The sequence below is a fragment of the Drosophila teissieri genome, chromosome 3L, assembly GCF_016746235.2.
Source record: "Drosophila teissieri strain GT53w chromosome 3L, Prin_Dtei_1.1, whole genome shotgun sequence".
Lineage (NCBI taxonomy): Eukaryota > Metazoa > Arthropoda > Insecta > Diptera > Drosophilidae > Drosophila > Drosophila teissieri.
Window position 1 is genome coordinate 18244731 of NC_053031.1, and position 26869 is coordinate 18271599.

The window sequence follows — 26869 nt, forward strand, 5'->3', positions numbered from 1 at the left end:
CTCTCCAGATTGATTTCCACTGCCCCGCCTCTAGAGTTCTGTTTCCTATTCATCCCGGACTTGGAGATTTTTCAGCTTTAATTGAAAAATTCTTTGCGAAGTTAGAGAAAGAAACATTTTCCTCGCTGTGTTTGGCCACATTCGGTGTGTTTCTTAAATTGAATTTACATAATTAATCTAAATGTTAGCTAAGGAAATAAAACGAATGGAAAAGAAAGCAACTTATTTTGCCATTTCATACGTAGTATGGAACGCATCTATTAAATTGTAAAAACTAGAATTTAAAGCTCTGAATGTTGCCCAGAACATAGGAATGAGAAATCCAAGAAACACCAATTTGTTGATTAGCAAAACAAAGAAGAATTGATTTTATCGACATCATTTTTATTGCTGTATATGTGTAGGCTATAAGCTATAAAATATATAATTGTATAAATCTTACGGAGTACGAGTTCGAGTGAAGTACATTCATTAGCCACTAAATACTATTACATAAATATAAATCGTGTTGTAAATTATGACAGAATGGTTATAGATATACGCTATGTTTAGTGAGCAGGATCTGTTCCATATATTTTCAAGTGCAAAATGCATTTCGAATACATTTTTCAAATATTTTTAATTAAATTTTATGATTTTTTGATTTACCCCATTCTAGAGACATTTTCCATTTTGTGAAAGTTGCACTTCAAGAACTTCTGTATACAAAAAACAAAAAAGAGAAAAGAATCATACATATAATGTAACTAATTACTGAATGGAAAAAATAAATAATTCAATTGCAAAATCAAAACGGAGGGCGCGCTTAAGTTCTCTTAAATGCTAATCTTACGAACACATATTTGGTCAAAATTTTGCGGATAATTCTAAGCCCTAGGCCTAAACTGACAAGTACCTCGGAGATTCCAAGAAGTGGTCTTAGTTTCTGTAGTTACTGCAAATTATTCTGATTATATTAAAATGTTTAGTAAGTATTTGGGATTTAATACAGAACTTAACCAAGATATGCTGTATTTAAGATGTTTGGGCTATTTTGTTAAAGATTAATTCGCAGCAAACTTCTAGTTTTGAAACAAAAATATTTTCAGCCTTGTTGGAAACATCCACTTCACTTCTGTTTTAATGGGTCATAGTTATACATTTAAAGGTCCAGCCGTGGGATAAGCCTCGAATAAGTTACTTGTCAGTTCATGAACCTAGCTACCAACTCAATTGTACAGAGCTCTGTCCACTATAATGCCGTGCTCAATTAGAAAACTCTCCACGTCGGAGGCGAAGAAGTCGTCGCTAAGATCATCGGTTAGCCGCACAAAGTTTCCGATGACCGCTTGGGCCTTGTAAACCAGCAGGGCTGGTAGTCCCTTTGTGCGGAAGTCCCTGCTCATCCCGGCCACGGAACTGCAGATCTTGGCGAACTTAATGGACGGATAATCGCTGGCCAGACTGTCCAGGCATTTGTTCAGGGTGGCACAGGCGGCCAGTTGTCGTTCGTATATGTGGATGATGATGGTGGTGTGCTTGTTCTCCTGCTCGACGCAGGCGAGAAACTCCTCGTGGCTGGTCAACTGTTGCACCTGGCCAAACTGCTGGTGGTGTCCCGTCTGCCGCAGCATCTCGGCCATCCGCTGCTTCTGGTACTGCTGTAGGAAGTCCTCGCTCATCAGTTCGTCCAGCTCGGCGTCCAGTTCCTCCTGCCGCTTGCGCTCCTCGTCCTCCGCCGACGTTGCCGTCGTAATTGTGAGCTTCTTGGCCAGCGCCAGACGTTGACGCTCGGTTTCATCCCGGCGCTCCGCCTCCAGCTGCTTAAATCTCTGCCAGTCCTTGACCACGCCTTTGGGACCTGTGTTCGTGGAGCTCTGCTGCCGGAATCCACCAGCCGGAGTCGCATCAGGATTTGTGTCGATGGTCAGACCGGAGGATCGGGATTTTCCGGATGCTCCCTTGGGTTCGTCGCCCTCGTCGCCGTTGTCCTCGCCCTCGCTGCTACTGCAGTAGTACTCCAGTTTCTCGCCCAGTAGTTTGTCCTCCAAGGTGGCCATGATGGGTAATTAGCGAGTTTTTACTTTTAATTTACAATTTAATTAGTCTGGATTAACAACTAATGGTTGTATCGATAGGTCGATAGTGATAAATAGCACGGATTTCCGATATTTCAGTTTCGATAGTACAACATTATTAGTGTGGCTCTATTTTCTCCGAACTTTTACGTTAGTATTTAATGACATGTTGTTAGTATGTACTTTCCAAGGCCGCGATATTCAAAATATTTTCTCAAGTAATCATCCATTTTTATTACTTATACACATTATTAGGGGCTATTTTTGGAACAATTATATTCATATTAATTTCAAATATTTTCTTTTGTTTTCTATGTTAATAGTTTTACTTTACAGTGAAAAAAGTAAAATCTTAAATCAGTATCTATTTTTATGTGTCTTTCGAATTATATCGAAAATTTCCCTGAGCTTCTCGGGCACGGTAAAGTCCGGCATTATCTGCTCCATGCTATTGAAGTCGGCCTTTTCCAGCTCGTCGCACGAGTCATCCGATCCAGACTCATCAGCTAGCGCCAATCTTTCGGCGAAGGACACAATTCCGCACCAGGCGCGGAAGTCCAAGTCACCCGATCCTTGGGCATCGTAGCCCAACATTCTGAGTGTGCCTTGCACGTTTTCCTCGGTGCCATGGAACTCCAAGACATCCTCGAGAGCTTGTGGCAGACTCTGCCAGACGAGCGTTCTTTCGCGGTATGTGTATTCCGGCAGCTCATCATTCCCCATAGCGGCCAACTCGCTTTCGGGCTCCTCGATTCTACTCAAGTACTTTAAAAATACTCGCTTATACAGCTGTTTTCTCTGATGCGACACCCAGACGCACTTGCTCAAATAATCCCAGGGCGTCATATCTGAAGGAGTAATTTTATCAGAGTTAATTTCCTTAAAATATTTGAAGAATACTGACTTTTTAGCATGGAAAGGTCCATGGGTACATCGAATCTGGTCGCTGATTTGGAGAACTTTCGCGGCATTTTGGACGTTGTTTCCGGTGGAACTTTATCGTCGACGGGCTTCGGCACCGTTTTGGGTTTCGGTGGCATGTACTTAATGGCCTCTCTAAGAGCTCTATTGAGCTTCAGAAAATGGATTCCCACTGTTAAGAAGAATACAACGGTTTTAAATGGTATCACTTACATATCTTCCAAAGGTGTTTTCTATAAGATCCACATCTAAATCGGTTTTCAACGCCTGAAAGGCTTCATCGGTGAGGAAACTGCCCTTCAGGAGGATCGGTTCCCGCTCAGTTTCTCGCTTATCCTTGGGCAACAAGGTGAGTGAGTTGGGTATCAAACTGGGTCTGGTGCTGGGATTAAGTGAATCGGGACCCAAAGCAGCCACCTGCGTCTCGGGATCCTCACTTAGGTGGAATGTGGTGGTGGCTTCCATTTAGAAAAAAGGTGGCAAAATAAGGAATACAATTTTGTTTAATTGCTATCTTTTAGACTAGATTTTTTAGGTTTCCCACCTTGAGCTGGCTTCAACTTCTTGCGCTTCTTGCCCCTTCGCACATCCTCGTCGCTGAGCTCGTGCTCATTGATGCAGGTTTTGGGCTTGGCCTCCGGATCATTGGTGGCATCTTCGCCTGGTGCCAGGTTTGCTGTGGCCAGCGAGGACTTCGGTCTCTGCTCGTTGGAGGGCTGCCTCTTTGGCTTCTTGTCCTCGTTGGCACCGGCACTCTTGGGCTTCTTGTCCTCCTCCAGGCCGCTTTGGGTCAACTCCGAACTGGGCTTCCAGTAGAGCGTCTCCTGGGAGTGGGATCTGCGAAGGTCCAATATGATCTTCTTCCGCTTTATATTCTCGTGTTTGCCCCATTCCGGTGTAATGCATCGGCGATAGAAGGACCCAGCACTGGTTCTGGTATGGATACTCGTTACCGTGGGCGTTGGCGTCATCGGCCGCGAATCCGTTTCCGCATATCGCCGGAACAGATCCTCCGGAATATTATCCGCCTCATGGGGCTGCAGCTCCGGTTCCTCAGGAATTTTATCCTGCTTTCCATGCTGCTGGCCCTTGCCCTCGATCGCCAACGATGTCTTCAGCTGGTTAATCACATCCTTAACCCCAGAAGGTGCGGGATGATTGCACAGCACCGAGCATCCCTTGGCGAAAGGATTAAAGAGTCCTCCAAACGGGCGCAACGACAGCGGCATGGGCGTGGCCTCAAACTTGAGAGGCATTCGCGATATATCTCCATGCTGATTTTTGCGCTATTAAAACAGGAGTACTTTAATTGATGGATATTCAAATTTCGTCTGTACATCTTCAACTCAAATTTTTATAATTTTATTCTCGAAGATCAATGGTTTAATATCCAAAACAAACCACAAGGAGTTGTGCAGTTACTTTTCGCTCATTACTAAACTTACAACATTTTAGTTATCTTTCGGTAATAATCTCATATGTGTATTTTTTTGGCTAATGTGTTTTAAAAACAAAAAGTATATTTAAAAACATTAAAATAATGATTGGCTTCTTACTTTTTTAAGATACTTGACATGCCTCTTGGGCGTGGGAATTAATCCAGTACGTGTTGTGGCGCTCATAGCTACTATTAAAATAGACTTTGAGTATCAGACGACGACAAAAGCCGGGTATGGCGTCCATAAAAGTTTTTGTTTAGTTTCCATAGTAATTACATAGTTGAGGCGCCGATGTATTTACTGGCTTTTATTGATTTTAAGCGATTTCTACTCACGTTTACCAGTAAACAACCATTGACGAAAAATATCTCCCATAAATGACTTTGTATTTCTTCAAAAACAGCTATTTAAATGCGGAACATTACTTACTTTATATTCAGCATATTTTAAAATAATAAAACAAAATGGTATGAAGATATACAAATATTGGAGGGGTTGCTTTTAATATTTGCTTTTAGAATTTTTCTTGAACTTTTTTAACTTTTTTAGTTTTTGCTAGTTAACACTAGAATAAGTGAATAATTCAAGATTTATTTTCCAGGTTTTGCATTTGATATATATTAATTTTAAAAATAAATAAATTAAAAAACATCAATAAATAAAATGTACTTGAATAATAAATAATAAAAAATCAAAACTAAAAAAAAACTCAAACATATGTCTAAATATTATCCAATATCCAAATTAGAGGGCGCCCTTTTATTTGTTCTCAGAATAACATCACTTTCCCCCAAAACACTTTATTAAGTTTGAAACAAAAGGCATCATATAACAACGCATGTTTATTATGTCTGTGTCTTAAAACTAACATCTCTTGGGATATGAATAACGTAGGGAGTACCCTCTAGGAAGGATTAGTCAGGCAGTTCAAATGCTCTATATGGGTTCTCAGTAGAGGGAACCACGATGATGCAGATGCCTGAGGCGTTGATCCAGCAACTGGCGTTCGTTGGACAGTGAAATCGTGGAGGAGGAGCGATGCAGGACGGGCAGGATGGTGGCATTTCCGCCGCCATGGACTCCGTGGGCTCCTGACCCGTGAATGGCAGGACCGGCTGCCTCCGAAGGACCCACGCCTGCGGTATTTCCCACCGCCCGGGATCTCAGCAGATGATTCCTGAGCGGCGACTGCCTGCGCACCGAGTTATTGAATGAGATCTGCAGGGAGAGGCGCTTCTGGGACAAGGAGGCCAGATGTTCCGGCGACAGTTCGATCACCTGGGGAGGAGCAGCCGCCGCCGCTGCCATCGCAGCCGCTGTGGCGGCACTGTAGCTGGGCAGCGATGAGGTGGGCGAGGAGTTGCCACAATTGCAGGTGGTCGAGGCCAGCGACACATTATCCGCGGCCGCATCAGCATTCGCCATGTTCGTCTCCACCAGGCTGTAGCCCACCGCCTGCTCCTTGCCGGTCTCGCTGCACTCGAAGATCTTGATGATGGGCACCACGGCGGGGGTCAGGATGATGCCCGCCTTCCGGAACTCCTCCAATGCATCGTCGTACGTGGGCAGGCCGGACACAATCGTATACGAGGGCAGCGACTCCGCCTCGTAGTCCGGCGGACAGCGGCGGCAGATCTCGATCGTTGGATCACTGTGGTTGGCACGGTCTGTAAAGGAAATTAATACATTTCAATCGTGAGACCTTTAAAAGTTGTAATGAGACTTGAGTAGCGCATTAATTATCCTTAAATGCTTAATTTTAGGATTACAAATATAGAATTGTATATATTTCTTCTGATAGTTATGTACATATTTTAGGTCGTACCACGTACATTTTTAGGTATTTTAGGTACACATTTATTTCGAAAATTAGATTTACTGCGCCTTTTATTTGTACTCTATCCTTTTTGTTTTATTCCCCCAGATTCCAGCCCGCTCCATCTGACAATCAAACGAATACAAAAGAGCAATCCGAATTATCAAATCAATTCCCATTTGCTGCCCTTCGAGAATTGGGAATCCACGGCACTTAAATCGCCTTCAAGCCCCGGAAATGTTACCTACAGTTTTTGGGGATGTTGCTGCGGATCTAAATGAAATTTTTATACCCCATGCTTGTTCGTTTAAAAGCTAGTGAAAAGCCCTCGAGGCGACCAACTGCAAGCTGCGACCCAACCCTTGAAAGTAGGCAACAAAAACATTTATTGCAATTGTCCAGCAGGAGGAGTGAAATAAATGTGGCTCCCGGGATGGGAAAACCATCTACCCGGGAATCTTCTCCACCCAGAGAAGGTGAGTCAGCAGCCCGGTGATGGAGTACATGGAACTGTTGATGCGGCAAGCGTTTCCCCGTGACGTGGTACAAGATTTTCCAGATTAGCCGCATGCTGGGTGGCTTTGGCAAATATTGAAAATGGCACACGCTTCGGTTCACACCCTTTCTTTCCTGCTTTTTGGATACTTGCGGGGCTTTAAAGCCTACGGGTCGACATTTTCCGACATTCTCCGACATTTTCACACCCACATGAATGGACGTTCATTCATTTTTTATGCAACGCTTTGTGAGCTTACGAAATTAAATTGATGATGGCCGGAAAATGTAGCAAGAAAGCGGGCGGATTGAAACTGAAAACTCATTTCGGGTGGGCTTGGGCGCTCACGACCTGGAGCTCGTCTATGTGGCAGTGGACCACCCTGGGGGAGCTGTCAGTTCCCCAACTCCATTACTTTTTCCTCCGACGACAGCTCAACGTGCTTAAGCCTTTTTGTAATTTTCAATTGACTTTAGTTAATTATGGCCGGCTTACATCGAGCTTAACGTATGGTCTTCTCAGCGACGTGACTGTTGTTTCATGTCGGGGGATACACTTTTGATTTTGCGACAAGTCGTCCGTACTTGTAAATGCATTATTTAGGTTTCAGTTAAATACAGGGGCCAAAGGAAGTGAAAGGGATTAATTTAAGCTTAGTCAAGTGGTGGAGCTTCAAGGAAAGAACAATCAGAAAAAAAATACATTTGACATTTATATTAGAAGTCTACGATTGTTATAATAGATACATTTTACATTGCCGATGAAAATTCCATTTTCTTTTTGCATTATCTAACTTTTAGATGGTTTTAAGTTTATTTCAATATTCTATATATTTTAAATATTTCTATGTTATTTTCTTATTAAGTATTTGATACACATAAAAGACAAGTTTTCATTTTGAAAAGCCAATATAAGCAGGCGGCTTGTAGTTCTGCTGGAGCATACACTCTACTTGAAGTATCCAACCCCCACTTGGCCATAAACTGTCCATCCCCCAGCCGAAAAGGACGCCATTTGACCTGCCCAGCAACTACTTGGCTAGATGAACTGTCTGGGCCCATAATCCTGAGCCGCAGGACATACGCATTCAATTCCCCAAACGCAGCTTAGCACGACAATAAAATGAAGTGCAGCGCATAAAAAAGCGAAAGCCGCTTGCCAGAATGAAACAAAAATAAACAAAGCCCCAAGTGTAAGTGCGTTGTGCATAAAATATCCGCCACAAGTTATAAGCCAGCAGCAAAATGGACACCCCAATTTCCAACTAGTCAATATGCCGAAGGTCGTGAAAGCGCCAAAGCGCCCACAACAAAAACTCGCCTGCCATCGGGATTGAAACTACAGCTACACAGAAAGAAAAATCTGCACATGCACTTTAAATTATGCCGAAAACTGCAGAGAAGGAGAAAAACTGCAAGGAGAATATTACTTAAATATTAATATTTTGTTGTAATTGATAGAGAATTTAGCTGGACTGTACTAGGACGTATTTGTTAATCATCTATGTAAGTATGTGAAACTTGGTTGTTAATTAGTGTTTCAATTTTTATATATTACTGTCTTATGAAATGTTTTGCCAACATCACCCATTTATACTCATTTTTGTGTAAGTACAGAGCATCCTTACCTAAGGCAGGCAGAGATATTTGGGCATTTTCACAATATCAACGCAAAAAGTTAAACACACTTTATGTTGGGGCTTCCTTCTCCTTCTGTATTGGGGGTCTTCCAAGGAGGCGAATGAAACGCAGGAAGTGGGGGAGTGGGGGTGCTGTGCGTTTTTGTGGATTTGTGCGCCAAACCACCAAAGCAGAAAAGGAAAACAAACGACACACAGCTAAAGCAACCAAAAGTGACGTGCCCAGGATGAGGACGATGGAAATGGCGATGGCGATGGTGATGGCGACATGCCTGCCAGCAGACCGAAAAAAGTGGGCGACAATGGAAAGGGGCAAGTGCTTTCCTCTGGGGCAAGCACTGCCAAAAATCACGTACGAAATCTCAGATATTTAAGAAAAACAGTCAAGGCGACGCAGGCATACAAATAATGGATTTAAGAATTAAGATTTTTCCAATACCATTATGAAATGTTTTGTCAGATTTTTTACTTTCAATTGAAAAGTTTCTCGAATTAAAGAACAATAAAAGTTATTAGAACTTCAAAAGCAACTTATTAATTAATTAGTAAATTTGGAAACATTTAAATTAAAAGATATTTGTAAGACAATTTACTGTAATTTCATTAAATTTTTTTTTCTTTCTTATGTTTTTTTGAGTGCTGAATGGAAGGCAGACAGCAGCCAACTCGAAGGCTTGCCAGGCACGTAAGGAGTTTATGCCCCGGCGACCCCCTTCCCCCAAAAAAAAGAAGAGAGCCAAAAATAAGAGTTCAGCCCACATTTTTGGATGCTGCCGCCGTGATGCCGTCGTCGTCCTGCCAGCTGCCCCTTCTCCATCTCCATGTCCTTGGGGTTGGTAAACACGGCTCCAAATTGCCGTTTAAATTTCTCCCCAATGTCTATGCCCGGGGCCAAAGCGGCCTTGAAACATTATTATGACTGTGACGCCCCGTTTTCCCCACCTGTTAGGCCTGCCCCAAGACCTGGGCAGCAAGTTCCATGCCCCAAGGGGGTTTTAGTCCCCCGACAACTTTGTATTTGATGTTGTGGGCGCCGCCAGACAATTCCTGGGAAGCGGATCACGAAGGCCAGGCGTTAAATGCTACCTATGCCTCCCACAGGATTTGGGGATCTGGGGCTGCTCTGATCCATGTCAAGGGTCTGGACTGGGTTTGCCAGGGGTTACTCGGCTAACTTATGGCACTGTCTGCTGCAGCCTCTGTTCTTTGTTTAACTAATTAAACTCTTGTAGCAGCCAGCATGCAAATACCATACCATTTTGGCCTTGCCTCGGAAAAACACGTGTCGGTCTGGCATGAAAGAAGATAGGAAACAATGCGAAAGAATGTTTTAGGCCCTAAACTAAACGCATGTCAGAATTGCATTGTTTTCGTTGAGCCGGACACAAGAAAAATGATGTTGCCCATGGCCAGGATCCGAACACGGTTGGTTCGAACTTGAAGGCCTTGAAATGGCCTACTATTTAAGGGAAATATTGGTAATATAAAGGCTTTGAATAAATATGTTTCTAATTTTTAATAAATATAATTAAATTAATAAATAATATAATAAATAATATAATATAATAATCAATAAATAATATAATATGACGAACTTTTTCTGTTACTATATAAAACAATTGCTTTACTAGGCTGATCGATTTTAAAATTCTTTATAATTTGACAACTTCCGAATGAGCAACTTGAATCAAATCAGACTCTCTTTCATTAGTAAAAAAATTTGAAAATATTTTCATGCCCCGTCCTAAAAATGATGAGAAGTGGATTAATTCCCTAAATTCAATGGTTCGAATCAGATAGGCTCGACGGTGAATTAGGCGCATTATGTTCGTGGCATTTGTGTTTCCCGGACAAATGTCCCATCAGCAGCAACTGTAGCGCATTAAAACTAACTGCTAAATTATTAGCAAGACAACCCATCCATCTCGGGCGAAGGTCCTCGGTGGGTCCTTGCACACGAAACGAAACAGAAATGAAGAAAAATTGCGGCATGTCAGTGAAAGGCAGGAGCAACAATAAAAAGGACAAAACCGACAACATGAAGACGTCTTCAGCAGGAGTAAGCGAAACACGCGCCAGGAGCATCCAACATCCAACATGCCGCATCCAGGACGAAAAAGTAATAAGTGTGTCTATTTGTTTGCGAATATTTCATTTCCCGTGCCGTTTACCCTCTATCTCCCGTGTTCCGCCCACAGCAGGGTCCTTTGCAAAAGGACGAAACTAGGGGTCTGTCACGAAAGTCGCATTTCCCAAAACTAAATTATACAATCGTACATCAAATTTAGTCGCTGTTTACGGCTTTGGCTAACAAACTCCATTTGAATTGGCGAAGTATTACTTTAGCACCGGGGTCTCATTTCAAAGAAGAATAAATTCTTTTCTCAACATGTAAGAAAAAATCCAATAAATTTAAATATTTTCAATATGCAGCCAGCCATATCAATATATATATTTTATTTTATAATATATTATATTTATATTATATATGGGGGACGGAATAAACGAGGAATTTTTAAGTGATCGATTAATAAATGCTAGTATGCAGAAGTATTGACTCGGTAAGTATAATTGGATTTCCAATAATAATGTAAATATAATAGAATTATTATAAAATCAATATATATATTATTTTGTTATCAAATTCAAAAGCACGATTGTGGAATCTTTTCTAAAAAGTTTAATTTTATATTTTACGAAATAAACACACAAATAAGAGTTTAAAGATGTTTTTAAATGTGATATTACTTTTCGGTATAAGCCAAAGTGGAAATTATCTTTTTTATTTGAGTAACTGCTGCTGGGCCATTTGATTTATGTACATTGAACTTGCTGAAAGTTCAACTAATACATAAAATGCAAACGGCGTGCGTAGGCAAGGGAAGAAAAAAGTTAGTGTAATTTATAAAATGCAAGCCACACATGGTGCCCTTTGCCTGTGCGAGGCGCTGAATGTTATTAAAAACAATATAAACAACTTCCCGGTGGGATGTTTGGGGTCGATTGTTTATGTGGGGGCTTGGGCGTGGAAAACAAGCCTTAAACCACAAAGTACCACTTTTCCTGCCTATTGGGCGTTGTGCGGCAGTTGCGGCAATTTTCAAATTGACTTTTGCACATGTTGCCGCCGTAGCGAAAATGCGGGCAAACAATGTAGCCAAAGTACGCTCCACTAAAATCAAAAAACATAGCACAATAGGCTTAAACCGTCTGGGTGTGTGCGAGTCAGTGCTGGCAAGATTATATGGGAAAAAGTTGGACTATCCACAAAGGAAATGATAAAAGCAGATTGAAAGGCTTAAAAACTCTTTCATTTTTAAGAATGTATTATAATTAATTAACAAATATTTTTTGTCCTATGGATTAAGAATAATACAAAATGTTTTACAAGCAGATTTCAGTAAACAATTAAATAAAGTAGGCTTACAAAATCCAAGACAGCTGCACTGACGTGAGTTTTGGCCTCTCTGTTGGCCACGAAGTAGTGCAAAAAGTGGGCGAATAAAACACAAAAACAAGTGCATGGGAAATACGTGCCATTTGAGCGCGTGAACGGAATACACAAATAGTTGGCCGCTTCTGCGCCAAAAGTCAAATATCTATCAAAATGACATTAGTGGCGGCAGCTGCTCTTTTACTTTAACATTTTTCACTTAACGCCCTTTTTATTTGAATTTTAGCGCGTTTCGGCACCTTCGGCCTGTAACACTGCCCTTCGGGAAGGCGCTTTGCAGCACTGATCCGCTCAAACAGTGTTGCAAGCGATCACGCTCACCAACACAAGCACGCCAATTTTCGCACGCTCGCACACGAACGCAATCGGGGTAAGAACGCGAACAGAGAGGAGAGAGAGAGAGAGAGCAAAAGCAGAAAAATAAAAATTTCCAGCGGCGTCGGTGGATTTGGATTTGTTCTGAGCGCTGCGCCGCAGTTTTTGCCGATTTGTTAAAAGAAAAGCAAGCGTTTCACGTCCGACATGCTGAAAGTGGCAAATGTTGCAAATCCAATGCAAACAATGAAGAAAACAAACGGCGACGAGGAGTCCGATGAGTCCGATATGGAAGAAGAGGAGGAGGAGGAGGATGAGGAGGAGGACGATCTGCCGGATGTGGCACTCCAAATCGACAGCGAGGATGAGGCGGAACTAGAGGCACAGCGCATTCGTTTGGTAGAAGAGGAAGCAGCCAAGACAACAAAAAAGGCCGAGAAAGAACGCCAGCAGCTGCAACAAAAACAACAACGGCAAGCGCAGGTCAGTAACGGTAACGAAGAGCAGCTGGAGGAAACTCAAAAACCCAGCAACAACAATCGCAAGGCCCGTGGAAGACCCAAACGCAAGGTATCCACAAGTTCGCAGGCTTCCAGTGCCTCCATCGCTTCCAGTGCTTCCCTGGTGGCCGCTCAAGTTCTCGCAGATGAAAAGTCACGCCGCTTCATCTACAGCTGTACCAGCTGCACACACCACTACGCCGACAACCTAATCCTCTCCAGACACTTCCAGCTAGAGCATGCCGAGAAACCGAAAAGGAAGCGGGGCAAAACCAAGGCTTCTGCTGAAGAGACCATGGTTACTCCTCCCTTGGTCATTGATCCCTTGGAAATGGGCCGCCTTAAGCCCTGTGCTCAGTTGCTCGTCCAAGGAGATTCCGTGCTGCAACTGTGCCTCGCCTGTAACTCACAGTTTGTGGATGTGGTACGTTTTCAGGAGCATCTCAGCCAGCAGCATGGTTATTTTCAGTTGCTGGTGCCCAAGGAGGAACCCACTGATCTCCCACCGCATGCCATGGTCACCATTCCCGGGGCTCTGGCTCTGAGCAAGGCCAATACCCAGCTTCAGCTGCCCATTCCTGCTCCGGAAACTCCGCCACCCGAGCAGGACGTCAAGGAGGCTCCGTTAAGTACCGCGCCCAATGACAAGGAGGATCTTGCCATGATCAACGCCATGGTGGCGGAGATTGCAGCCGAGCGAGTAAAGAAAACCAGTAGTCCCAAGGTCAACAAGATGATCATAAAGCTTCCTATGCCCAAAAAAAGGGGCAGGAAGCGCACCAAGACAGAGAAGGTGCGGGACGAACAGGATAATGTGGAGAAGACGGAGAAGAAGACAAAACTAAACAAAGTGGAGGAACAGCAGCCAGTTTTGGAGCCATTGCAGGCCAAAAAACTAAGTAATCAGACGGAACAGCAAGAGGTAAAGGCTGCAGCGGAGAAACCACAGTCGAATAATGCTGAAAAAGTTCAAGAAAACCCGAAGGGATCAAAGAAAGACGGTACTCAGCCGGCAAAGAAATCTGGCACTGAGTCGGAGTATCTAGCGAAAGGTGAGACAAATTTAAAGGAAGATCACCAGTTGTCGGATAAGACAGAATCTGTGGCACTAGAAGAAACTGGGAAAATACAGCTGGAGAAAGCCATCAAGGATAAACCATTGACAAACGATGTGCAAGTAGATGACAGCAGCCAAGAAGCAGCCAAGAAGCAGTTGGATAAGTGTGAGGAAAGTCGTTCCAAACCGGAGAATGCTGGACAATCTAAATCGGTGGACAAAGAGCATCAGCACAAATATGACGAGAGTAAAAAGGATCAGCAGCATATGGAAGAGGTAAGCTCGCATTTTAATGTATCTAAAAAGCTGCCTATTAAAACCCTCTTAATGAAGGAACCCACCAATTCAACCAAGCGCAAGCGCGGACGCAAAGAGCGCAAGTCTCCGACCCCCGTACTCATTCCGCTGGGAGACAAAGAAATCAAGGAGGAGCCAGAACTCCCAGAGCGGCGCATGCGTAAGAGCCGCCAGCATGTGGACTACGTTGTCGAAATCAAAGATGAAGAGGAGGACGATGACGAGGAGGAAGAGGCTGAGGTGGATGATGACTCCTCAGCCACTATATCGCCGCACAACAGCTCAACCGATGAGAGTTTTACCTCGATCAAACGTGAGTCATCAGAGGAATCGCAGCACAACGGAATCGGGGGAATTCACACCTGTAACTTCTGTGGCAAGACCTTCAAGCGCTTCTCAAGAATGCAGGATCACCTGCGACTCCATACCGGAGAGAAACCATACGTGTGTGGACAGTGTGGCCGGGCTTTTCGTCTAAAGATGCGTCTGGTGGAGCATCAATTGCGTCATCGCGCTGAGAAGGCATACAAATGCGATATCTGTTCAATGCCGCTGGCCACCAAGCAGGATCTCTCGCTGCACATGCGTCATCACAAGAATGATCGGCGCTACAAGTGCGACAAGTGCAACAAGGGATTTGTACGCAGCTCAGATTTGTCCATCCACGTGCGGATTCACACGGGTGAAAAACCGTACAGCTGCGATCTGTGCGGTAAGGCGTTCCGTGCTCGCCAAAATCTGGTAGTTCATCGACGTACTCATCTCGGCGATAAACCCATACAGTGCGAACTCTGCGACAAGCGTTTCGCCCGCAAGATTGATATGCGGGTACACATGCGCAGACACACAGGTGAAAAACCCTACAACTGCGATGCCTGTCAGCGCGGCTACTCCTCCCGTGTTAATCTGTTGCGCCACCAGGAGCGTGAGCATGGCATCGAGGAGCAAGTCTCTGGATCTGGCACGGCGGATAAGAAACACCCAAAAACGGCAAAAGAAAAGGAGCAGGAAAACGAACCCAAAGCCAAAGCAACGACACGACGTCCGCGACGCGAGAAGCTGGAGCAAAAGATTGCTGCTCAGGAGAAGCTACTAAATGACCTGAAGCGCAGCTTGAGTGCTATGCCAGAAATACCGGAGGAGCCAACGCAGGTCAAACTCGATGGAGCTGGCCAGGACTTGCCGGCAGATGCGGGAGCAGGACATGCTCAAGTCCAAGTCACTCTGTCCATGCAAATGGAGCCGGCACCCAATACCGAGGACGACGAGGAGATCACGCCGGAGAAGGAGAACGCTTTGTCCAGCTCGATGACAGCAGATGGCAAGACAAAGGCGAGTCGCAAGATAGCCAGCTACTTCACTGTTGTGGGTCAGCAGGCGGAAATTTAAAGACTTAAGTTCAGGGTCAGCAACACTTCTTACTCATTAACTTTTAAGATGCCACTGTACTTGGAAATGATGGAGACATTTCCCTAGCGTAGCGCACACCTCGCAATTTTACTTTTTGGATTTAAAATGCAATCTTGCAGCAGGGATCAAGTATTTTCTATATATTCTATTTATATACTTACGACCTCATTTTGAGGATACGGATAGCCAGGAAATATTCAACGTTGTGAAGGACAAAAAGCCGACAAGAACAAGAAAAGACTACTTTATAAAAGAAATAATGATATTTGATATGAAGAAATCAAGCAAGAGACTGCAAAGAGTTTTATACATAAATATATATATTTTTCTATAGACAGAGCAACTTTTGTGAACAAAATAAGTTAAAGTATGTAAAAAAAATACCAATAAATTAGTCAGTAAGCTAGTATGGGATATGTTTGCAACAATAAGCAACTAAAATATTTTAAAATTCAATGGCTGCAACTCAAATTTCATTTACACCGAATTGAAGTCTCAATCAAGGTTTTTATAACTAATTTGTAAACAAACGCTCGACCAATTCAATCTTATCGAGCTTCAATATCAGCAAAACTTGATATTTATAAACAAGTGCGCACAACGATTCGAATTTGATTTGCAAACATATTCCCTCCATTCCCCCCGCATTTATATTCCGATCAAACTGAAGAATATTTCACAATTTCATTTAATTTCACTGCAAACATTAATTCAATTGCACGTCATTTAGTATGCAATTTATACAAAATCTGCAACCTATGCTCGAAATTCCAAAACAAACGTAATTTAATGAATATAATTTTAAATTTTATATTTATATTGTAAGCACATGAATTGCTTCGGGAAAAGTTTTTATATATTTTCCCTTGGAAAGAATTCTGCACTATCTCAGCACCACTGCTTACTATATTTATTTTGTATACTTTACGCATTTACTTTAATATATTTACTTAATTTCTCGAATCGTAAACGTAGAGAAAATGCAATGCAAAAAGTCAGCATCGCCTATTTCCTACATACACTGAACGCATTTTTGTACATTGAATTTGTGGCAGCTTCTCTCATTCTGTAGCATCTAAGAGAGTCCGATGAATATACGCTACTTTATAATTTCACATTTGTCGCTTGTTAATTTGATGCCACTTGCCGGTTGCTGTGCCCGGTACTTCAACCCCGAAATTGCAATTATTTGAATGGGGGTGTGCGAGTGTTACGTTTTATGTTTATGGCATAGGACAACCAGAAGCAGCTGCTGCTGTTCCTGCAGCCCTTGTCAAATTTTCAGCACTAACTATTGCTTGAGAGGAATGCGTTTTGGGGTGGTCGAAGGACGAAGGACCACGGAGAGTCCAAGCGACCGGAGAGTAAATGTCGAGCGGCAGTTTGTCATTTCTAATGGGGTTGTACACGGTTCATTTTATGCTCCCAGAGGGTTGATATGTGAGAGAGATAAATAAAGCGGGACAAATGGAGCTCTGAAGGAGATTTATGCTCCGATCCAGGTGGAAGAGCTATCTCCTAGGCGATCATTGAACTTTACGGGCCAGAATATCAGGATTGGTTTCAGAAATACTGAAAAACATATACTCTACATTTCCAAATTTTAAATTTTAAAGTTAAATCGAAGTAATGATTTTCATATAAAAGCTATAATTTCAACTATTTTTAGATTCTACATCAACATTGTACGATTGACTGTGATTATCTCAAAATTGTAAAAATTCCCTATCTCACTTTGAAATTTATATGCCAAATGAATAAATATATAGGAGCAAGTAAGCGAAAAAAAAGTAAATATAAAAATGATAAGCTTCTGCACTTCTTTGGTGAGTGACATTTTCATTTCGCCCGACATTCCGGACTAAACAAAAGCCAATTTCTTTTGCTTTGCATGATTCGGCCATATGCTTATCATCTGGCAGCAGCAATGACAATTTATTTAGTTTTGGCTCTCAAACAAAAGCGCAGCCGGGGAAAAAATGCTAAAATCAGCGAATAGCAGAGGCCAAATATGAAGAGAAAAAGAATTTGCTTGCTGCATGCTTGCTTTCAATGCAATATTACGCATACGACGCGTGGTACCGCGTGCTTTGTTTGGGAGATTGTGCCAGAAGACAAAAAAAGTAGGGGGAAGCCAAAAGATAGTCGACGTGACACACAACACATAGGCACACACGCAAACACACACACAAATGTGCACGGGAGTTGTGCATGTGGGTGTGTGCGAAAATATGCAAATTAAGTGTGGCGACTTTTGTTCTCGCCGTTTTTTGGTGTAGAAAGCGTAAAAAGCGAGCAAAAACTGTACGTATACACATTATTTGGGCTGGCGATTGTGGAAAGCAAAGCGCCGAAAAAAACGAGTATACGCCCCGTTGTACAGCCCCGTTGTGTGTGTGTGTTTGTTTGCGTGTCTGTCTGTGTTTGTGTGCCGATCAAGCCTGCTCTCCCCTCTCTGTTCTCCCCCTCTCTCCATCACTCGTCTCCTCTGTTGTTTTGTTTTGTTTTTGGCTCGTCTCGTCAGCATTTTTACACTTTTATGTTGCTGGCTTTTAATTGAATTTTGCTTCATTCTCAGACTTTGACTTCTTCGGGTTTTTCTGCTCTTTCTTTTCGCTGTGGTTAATTTTAAAACTACCCATAAAGCCACACGCTGCGCCGATGTTGGCAGAGGCAGAGCCAGAGGCAGCGGTTTTTGGTACCAATACAATTACATCCTGCCAACACTGAAAAAAAAACTAGTACATAATTTTTTTTGTGGCGTTTTTACTAAAGTAATAGCTGCCGCGGTTCTATATTAAATCAATAAAACCATTTAATAATCTTAGACAATACCAAATAATAAATCATTTGGCACAGTGATTTTGAAAATTACAGAAATGAATAAGCGAAGTGGCAAAATTTGTATACTATTTTTTCGCTGTGTAGACTCTCATTCATTTCACTCTCTCTCTGCTTTTGTTTTTGTTTGCTAAGTCTCTCTGCTGCGTTTCTTCTGCTCTTCATCCATTGCATTCTTTTTGCGGTCGTTAACTTGCAGCTGAACGTGTTTTGTTGTTGTTGATATCCCGCTCGATGTTCTAAGTTCTGCGCTCTTGAAATGCGCTAGTGGTTGTGTTGTTGCCTGGCTTTGTTGATTTGTTTGCGCAGTTCTCATTGCTTTATGTGTGAGCCGCATTGCCATCGACGCTTGTGTTTGTGTGCGTACGGCAAATGAGAGCGAATGAGAGAACTGTCAAGTTTTCCAACACTCAAGCGAACGCGCGCCATTTAAAGATTTTAAATCGCCAACGGTGCGTATGAATGATTATAGTGGAAAGTAGCTTGACGTTACATTTATAAAATTCCTTAGTTTATACTAAATCAGAAACTAAAAGTAGGGTAAAGACTTTTAATAGCCAGGCATGGCTTTGATAAATATTTTATTTATTTATTTCAATAGGAAAAGCAAGCGAATTATGATTTAACAATTTATCGTAATAAATTAACTTCCGCACGAGTATTCTCAAAAGCAAAAAAAACACTATATAAACATTTTAATCATCGGAACACCTTGAAAGGCACACCATAGCATTTTTATTTTCCCATTTTTAGTTCAATCGAAAACGCGAACAATAATGGATTTAATAATTTAGAGTCATAAATTTACTTCTGCACGACGCCCAAAGTGTATTTGATATAATAGAATAATATTGATGTGATTAAAGCCCGCAGGACCGTAAAATCAAATTAATAGTATATTAATTCTACGATACGAAATGCAATTGACTAGTTTATTTTACGACACCAGGATTACGCATTTTTTGGATTGGTTCAATTGATTTACACGACTACCAAGCGATATTGCCAGCGTTAGCAGCAATTTTTAATCATAAGTCCTGCTGACAAGCCTCACGCTCATGAAATGCATTAAAAATTATTTATCCATAAATCATGCAATCGTTAATAAATAAAAAATGCATTCGAGTTCATTTCCCGTCGACAGTGAAATGGCACATAAACAAACAAACAAAGTCGAAAACGTTAAAAAATGGAAATAAACGCGAAAAAAATATAGCCAAATGCATAAATAAATCAGAGCAGCGGGAAACAACAATGCGGCCTGTCGCTCTGTCGAACAAACAAATATTCATAATTGTAAAAAAGCCCAAAGTCAGCTCCCGCAGGCAAGTGAGATGGATAACACGACGGGGGAGCGAGATGGACTGCGACTAACCGCTGAATGTGCATAATTTATAAAGCTAATTAAACGCGCATTTAACTAATTAAAAATATAGCGCGCTTCAATTATTGAAATATGCTGCCCAATTATGATGCAGTCGGAGGAAATTTGCAATTAAAATATATGCAGTGCACACACCTACATACGAGTACACAGATTCGATTCCCCAGCCGAATTACGCCGAATCGAATGCTCAACGTGGCGTATACGTAACGCTAATCAAAGTGTATATTACGTATACGACAGCTTGACATGTGTGAGGGTACACGCTAATTCTGGTAGCTGATATTTGTTGCCGTTACTGCTGCCTCCTTTTTGGCTTTTAGCAACCAAATACTAATTGACATTTCGCTATGCCGCCTACGAGGGGAAATGGTGGAATAATAGGGCCGAACACATGTCTATAGCTTTACAGTTAGCCCACTGCTGCTTGCCAATGCAAAAACAGTTTCAATTAAGCAATTAGCGCCATTGAAACAAATCCAACACGTTTTGTGGCTTATAAACTGAAGCATCATGTCGATTGGTTCGAACCCTGCGGTCGATGGAATGGAACCGGGAATAGGCCATGGGATTGGGGATTTTGTTTTCTGCGGCCATTCATTTAAGGCAATTAATGGGTAATTGGGGTATGCGTGTTTGTTTGGGCGCTGATTGATTGATGGAAAAGTCTGTTTGCGAGAGTGCAAAATACAAAACTGAAATCAGGATAAAGATTTTTATAAATTTTTCATGAAACAGCTTAACATTTTTACTATAGTAAAGGGAATGCCAACTCAATTTTGTTTCAATAGATTTATTAGGAATAACAAAAAAATTAAAGACTTATAAGGAATTTAGTTTTATTTTGGAAATATGGGTGATCAGTGATTCTGGGATAACCTTTAAGTTTTATACTATAAAAGGGTAGTTCATATACCTGTAAAACTAACAGAACCCTGAAAAAGGGGATTTTAAAGTACGCTATCCACAGTATTTAGCAGTCTACTAAAGTATAGGAAATACTGATTAGTGCTAGCCTTATTACGTGCATTACAAATACAAATGCAGATGCCATTTTCGTTACTACTGCTAATTTGCGCAACATTTTTCCCCGCTCAGTTAGCATTTTTATGCGAATTTTGCGCTTCGATTCAATTTTAGCCACAAATCGCAAACAACAAATGCCATTGCCATATATGTATACAACGTTAAAGTCTTGATCCTAAACGTGAATCTACATATAGATCCGTAAGCCGCTTACGGCTTTGTTGTCTGCCGTGAAAACCATTCAGTATTGACGTCAGTGTTTTGCCCTCCTGCATTATATAAAGCAGCTTAAACCGAATCCATCGCTGTTTTTTGGGGGGAATGGCGGAGAAAGTCGGACTTAATACGATTGGATTTGATTAAGTTCGATTTGAAGAACCTGTGGACATTGGCCCTGATGATGATGCATCGCCGTTGCCATTGCAATTTGCACTTTAATAAACCTGATGAAGCACCGCAAATGTTAATTACTTTTGCAAATGCAATCAATATCGAACAGCCTAATTTAATTAACCAATCGCTAAGTTTTATTTGCGGCGTGGTCAAGTTGATTAAAATTGTAGGAGGAGTTTTCATTACAGTTCGCAAAGTATTTTGGGGAGAGTATGCGTTAAGAGTTCAGTTAAGTTGAACTGAAAAGTTTGCCCTCGATGGGAATATTAAGGTTTTCTATTTATATAGCGACTTTTTATGGCCTGATTTGAAGGGGTTTATTTTTAGGGTCTCGACGCGAAGATTTTATGGTCCTAAAAAACCTTATCTTTATTTGGTACTTCGGCTTCTCAGCTAATTGGTAGCACTCACATTAAGGTTACTAACCGTGCTACTAATAAATTATCTTTATGGCGAATAAATTGACCCAGTAGTTAGTTGTTGCTTTTATTTTTGCTAAATTTGTGGAACCTAGAATTCTGCGAACCTGCTGGATCCTAACATATCTTAACCTGCCCATCAACATAAATCCCTTAAAGCACGGAATTAAGTTTGTTGCCCTAAGGTTTTGGCCTCAAACAAATACCGAACATATGTTTACTATTTAAAGCCTTTAACCAAGCAAACCAGTCAAGGGTGTCAGCTTAAAACAATAAGTGTTACGGGCAGCCAAAAGCGGTAAATTGGAAGGCAAATCAGTTAAAATAATAACAATGGGATGGCCGCAACAATGACGCCGGCAGTAACAGCAACAACACAAAGATAAACAACTCATTAAAAGGAAATTAAACAGCCGTGAACCAAAACGAACACCATGTCACGACCCGTCACTCATACGCACTGTTGTCTGGCATTCCGTGAGTGACGTTTCGTGGTTTGATAAAGACTCTCTTTACTTCTCCAGAAAAAAATAATTTCACCGAAAGGAAATTGAATAAGGGCATTGATATGTAAAGCACTTTGTGCGAAATGCAAAATTTAAATGACTTTACCGTCTATAAATAAGTGGAAGTACGTTTGTTTGAGCAGATCTCCTCTAAACGTGTCTAAGCAAAAAGTTTAGCCACAAAAAGCAATGGCTAAAAATTATAACAAAAGTTATCGTCAATAAACCAGGGGTGTGGCTATCCAAAAGTATTTAGCATCTGACTGTTGACTTTGCTTGGTTGCCAACTCGAACATTTTTGGTGGTTTTTAGAGTTTATTTAATGCAAAAAAAAAGTTGAATAGATCGCAGGAGAAAAGTGTTAGGAAATGATTAGCTCAGAAAGAGAGGGAAATTTGTTTTGAATGGATACAAAATTACACTTTTTAAAATATTTTTTAAAAATTGTATTTTCTTCTAAAAATGTGTTGGTGTATATTTAAGTTAAATAATCAGTACTGTTCTTATAATCGAATTAAACTGAAACATGAATATAAAATCGTTTAAAATGACTCCTGATTAATTGACAATGATGATGATAGAAATAAGTAAAGTAAATTGGATTACGTGAACAAAATCTTTGAATGGATTTGTGATTTTTGTTAAACCTTTTTTTAATAGTGAATCCTACTTTCAAGGAATACTACTCAAGGAATACTGTAATACTATTTCCAAGGGCAACTAGAATTTTGTGTTTGACCTTATCAGTGAAGAATGGCGAATATTTGCCATCTACCCATTAATGTTCGACGTCTTTGACTTCCTGCACTTGACTTACATTTGCCCCTTATGGGCCAAATAGAGCTGGCTTAATTGAAGCCAAACGAGAAAAGAAATTAGCCAGCAGTCATTTTAGCAGTAAGCAAACAATTGACATCCAGTCTGTTGGCCAAGTGCAGGACAAGGGAACTTTAATTAATTAACACAAATTTGCAGTGTAATAGAGACGCTGGAAGCACAAGTACGAGTATTGGGGGCTCAAGATGTTGGCAAATGTAAACAACGGCAAATGCTTGAAATTCTCACTCTAAATGGGCCACTTGACTGCAACTTTAATTAACTGGAAACGTTATGTTTGTTTTTGAAGGCGGCCAACGGCAAAGACAATGGCCCAGAGCAGCAAGATCCAAGAGCCAAGAAGATGGGGTTCTCGAAAGATAAGGGCCCAAAACACATTGTCTGGGACCTGTTCTCCACCCACTGTTTAATCATTGTAGTTGGAAATTTATTGGGCTAATTGCTTTCTGATTTATTGGAGAGTGGAAACAGGACAATATATAATTATTGTAGAGTGGTGCTGAGAGAAATATCTTTTGTTTATATTTTTATGGAACAATATATATATTAAAAGGAGAGCAAGAGCTATTGTCTGATTTTTTAATAGATAAATAAAAAAGGCAAATCATAGCATTTTTATGGGCAATTTTATTCTATTAAATAAATATACTATTGCAAGTTGTTGAAATTTGTCTAACTAAATGCAGTACAAAATGTATATCAGAATGGCAATTGAATTAATATATCTTTGTCTATAAATGGGGCGTGGTAATTTTTGCAGTGTTTCTAGCTTCTGATCTGCGGCTTCTAATTATTATTTTGGCAAATAGTAGGCGCAAACAGGCAGCTCATGGAACACACTCATTTATTGTTTATTAGCCAGCAGAGCTGTGAAATGTCTTTGGCTCTGGGCTGCTGTTTCCAAGTCACAAGACACGACTGCGTGTGGTATGTGCTAAACAAATACTGGCTGAAATTTCAATTCCCCTTTTTTGGAGGTGAATCATTCTCCGCTGGGACAGAGTTTATTGTTTTGCTTTTGTTCTGCGCTTTTTTCATTTGTGTTGGAAAAGTTCTTTCCTGCCGCAGACTTTGCTTTTGGTACTTTTGTTTATTTGTTTTTATCGGTTTCTATTTTTGTTTTTTATTTGCTTGGCTCTCGCCGCTCTTCGCGCCAAAGTCCAAGTCTAAACGAGTTTCCACTGACGTTTAATTCAGCCCGAATGATTCTGCAATTTGATTTATGGATTACCGCGAATTTGAATTTTCAATAGCGCAATCGCGTTGTGTGGCTGATTGTTTATGTTTGATTTGTCAGGTATGTAAATATGAAGCCATAGATTAAATCTAAGCGGGGTATGGCGAAATAGTATTGCGCTGATTATTGATCTGCTGACATGGGTGAAATTCAAAGGGCTTACTATTAGATTTGCAAAAATTACTTAAATCCCAAGGGAATAATTTGACACCCAATGGATTCCGAATACATTTAAACCCCATATACACCTTATTGGTCGCACTTACATGAATTCTTCCACTGCTGGAACTTGTGGTAAACGAAGCAAGCGCAAATGAAGAATATCACAAAGACGATGAGCAGTGTGAGGATGACCCCGATCCAGATATCGCTGACCACGTGGGCAAAGTCCTGGCCATCGTCGCCCGTGTATATCCTTGATCCGTGTGCTATGTGCGGCGGAGGTGCCCGAGCAGCTGGCAGGACATCGAAGAGATCGTCGGCCACATCGGCAACCTCGTTGGCCGAGGCCGCGCCACTCAAGTTGATCTCGACCTCCTGGCGATCGATGGTGAAATTTCCCAGGGCCGAGTCCAAGCCCAAGGCCAGCTGCTCCAGTTTGTTAATGAGTATGGAGTAGTTGCCGGGCAGATCGAAGCCGCCCAGATCGAGTTTTTCGCCACTATTGGTGGATGCTGCGGCGTCCAAGGTCGTCGCATTGCCATTGAGGCCTTCACTTAGCGTTGTGGTTGTGGCAGTTGCAACAGTGAGATTGCTGGTGTCTTCAAGGCCTGCCAGCAGGTTGCCCGTAATATTTAGAGCCTTCAATAAATCAGCCATGTTTCAGAACTCGATGTATTCTGTAGTATTTATTTGCCACTTAGTTTTAGTACGGTTGGCACATGTGCTTTCGAATATTTCTTTCTTGAACTCAGCCGCGATGCTGGAGCTTCATTGCGCGACTGAAAACGGGCGCCGAGTGTAAAGTTGCAAATTCGCTGGCCCGCTTTTTGTCGACACTCCCGATTGGCATATAGATTTTATTTTATTTAATCTTCAGCTTCTACTTTACGCGGTTTTTCACTTTTCAACTAATTGTGTTAACGCGTCGGTGTTAATTCGCCTCACGCATCTCGTACGGGTTTTGTTGAAAACTGTATCTGTATCTCACAGATACAGGCCGCTCTCATTGCTGATTTGTTGCACAAATATTGATCGTTGGCATTAAAGCTCTCCTTTTTTTCATATATATTTCTGCTGTTTACTGTTTTGCAGGCGGGGAATTTATCTTAGCAATAAACATATGCATATACTCTACATCCTTCGGCTGTCTATCTGTATGAGTTCAGTTTTATTGATTTGCCAAGTGGAAATGAGGGAAACATTTGTCATTACTCCGGAGCTCTGCTCCGTTTCGTTTAATCTCCGCCACTTTTGAATATTTGCCCAGCTAATTCTCAATTACACGTGAAGTGCATATGGACTCATCCAAGGCAACCCACGTGTAAAATGTCGATTTTCACAGTAAATTACTTTATGATGGTTCCAGATTCATAAGCTCCTACCAAAAGTTTATAGACACAAGCACACTTATTTCGAAATCTGTTTAATATCGTTCAGAGCACTGGAAAATATTTCACAAACTAGATTAACTGAAAGATATTTTATAAGATCGGGAATTAATAACAATTTGTATTTGCTTATTTTTATTAGGAACAAATCGGTCATTCATTAAAAACCACTTGTACATACTCAATCATGAATGCCTATTCGCTTTTGTCATTTTCGACCCACTGACAACTAGATAGGCGTAACTTAGCCCTCAATCAGAGGCTTTTCCGAGTCTTGAAGCACACACCCATCTCATTTTATGGCAGACGACTGTTCTATATTTAGAACAGCTTCAATAACAGTCAATTAGGCCGCTTGTTTCCAGCATCTATAAACATTAATTAAACTGGTGGAGCCCTATTGAATTTCAGTACAGATATCTGTGCATTTATAGGTCTAGGCGCGCAATACGAGTATGTGCAATTAATGAATAAATCAAGCGGAAAATTTTGAGCTCTCAACGCCTTTGCATACAAAATTATTGGAGAGCTTATGAATACTAGATCAAACCAACAACTGATAACGAGAATAGTATATAAATGTATAGAGCTCGGGCACATGTTTAACAAATCAATTTAACGTCATAACAAATGTACATATATTGGAAGTTGATATTAATTGAAATGCTCGCAAAAAAGAAAACAAATCAATGCGATGGCTTTCATTGATAAAAATTGTCATTCACTCTTTAATGGGTTTCTTTTTTTATAGAATATTTTATTTATGTTAGGGAAATGTACTCTTTCCTTAAAAAATAAATCGTGTGAATGTAGCTATGTTTTTTATTGTCTTTGTCATTTTGAGTTAATATTTCCCGGGTTTTTCATCATAATTTAATTTAATGTAGTCACACTTCTATTGAAGACGCAGCAAATCAGCAAACATGCAATATTGAAAAGTAGGAAGCACACGCTTTTATTAAAGCTTACTTTTTATAAACACATTTTTTATATCATTATTTAGTTTTCACTTCTATTTATATTACTGCTTATTTCAAATAATTGTTTACTATGGTATTTGGCGGCAATCGTTTTTTGGTTTTCCGTTTAAGACCTTTATCAACAAAAACAAATGATGGAACAACTCGCGGGAGAACTTTTGGCCGTTTGTTATTGTTTAGCCCAATGAACCGACCAGGCGCGCTTGCTTACAACAATTAAAACTGCTTTCTTGCGTCTTGCAATTATAGCCACGTTAACAGCGAGAAGTTAACTGCCGCCGCGGTGACAGCGCTA

General features: G+C 41.1%; 4 protein-coding genes across 4 annotated transcripts; 1 reads left to right on the forward strand and 3 right to left on the reverse strand.

Moving 5' to 3' along the window:
• Positions 1-111: 111 nt before the first annotated feature.
• Positions 112-2139, reverse strand: LOC122615492 (phosducin-like protein). The gene has a single exon (XM_043790418.1). The coding sequence runs from the start codon at positions 2037-2039 to the stop codon at positions 1209-1211; it is 831 nt and encodes a 276-aa protein (XP_043646353.1). The 5' UTR covers positions 2040-2139; the 3' UTR covers positions 112-1208.
• Positions 2140-2414: 275 nt separating this feature from the next.
• LOC122617799 lies at positions 2415-4600 on the reverse strand. Its single transcript, XM_043793786.1, has 5 exons — positions 4535-4600; positions 3523-4264; positions 3192-3436; positions 2962-3130; positions 2415-2905 (listed from the first exon to the last, which is right to left on the reverse strand). Exons 1-5 carry the CDS (start codon positions 4598-4600, stop codon positions 2415-2417), a joined length of 1713 nt encoding a protein of 570 aa, XP_043649721.1.
• Positions 4601-5219: 619 nt separating this feature from the next.
• On the reverse strand, positions 5220-26869 carry LOC122618530. Its single transcript, XM_043795031.1, has 2 exons — positions 24311-26869; positions 5220-6084 (listed from the first exon to the last, which is right to left on the reverse strand). The coding sequence occupies exons 1-2, from the start codon at positions 24861-24863 to the stop codon at positions 5366-5368; spliced, it is 1272 nt and encodes a 423-aa protein (XP_043650966.1). The 5' UTR covers positions 24864-26869; the 3' UTR covers positions 5220-5365.
• LOC122618528 (zinc finger protein 37) lies at positions 12010-16516 on the forward strand. Its single transcript, XM_043795030.1, has 2 exons — positions 12010-13970; positions 14028-16516. Exons 1-2 carry the CDS (start codon positions 12345-12347, stop codon positions 15378-15380), a joined length of 2979 nt encoding a protein of 992 aa, XP_043650965.1. The 5' UTR covers positions 12010-12344; the 3' UTR covers positions 15381-16516.

Bases quoted from the DNA above. Each gene is read 5' to 3' on its own strand.
- LOC122615492 (XM_043790418.1), bottom strand. From the start codon at position 2,039: ATGGCCACCTTGGAGGACAAACTACTGGGCGAGAAACTGGAGTACTAC.
- LOC122617799 (XM_043793786.1), bottom strand. From the start codon at position 4,600: ATGAGCGCCACAACACGTACTGGATTAATTCCCACGCCCAAGAGGCAT. The intron at 4,265-4,534 runs GTAAGAAGCCAA...CTGTTTTAATAG, and splicing joins ATGTCAAGTATCTTAAAAAA to CGCAAAAATCAGCATGGAGA. The intron at 3,131-3,191 runs GTAAGTGATACC...CATTTTCTGAAG, and splicing joins AAAACACCTTTGGAAGATAT to CTCAATAGAGCTCTTAGAGA.
- LOC122618528 (XM_043795030.1), top strand. From the start codon at position 12,345: ATGCTGAAAGTGGCAAATGTTGCAAATCCAATGCAAACAATGAAGAAA. The intron at 13,971-14,027 runs GTAAGCTCGCAT...CTCTTAATGAAG, and splicing joins ATCAGCAGCATATGGAAGAG to GAACCCACCAATTCAACCAA.
- LOC122618530 (XM_043795031.1), bottom strand. From the start codon at position 24,863: ATGGCTGATTTATTGAAGGCTCTAAATATTACGGGCAACCTGCTGGCA. The intron at 6,085-24,310 runs GTAAGTGCGACC...TTTCCTTTACAG, and splicing joins CCAGCAGTGGAAGAATTCAT to ACCGTGCCAACCACAGTGAT.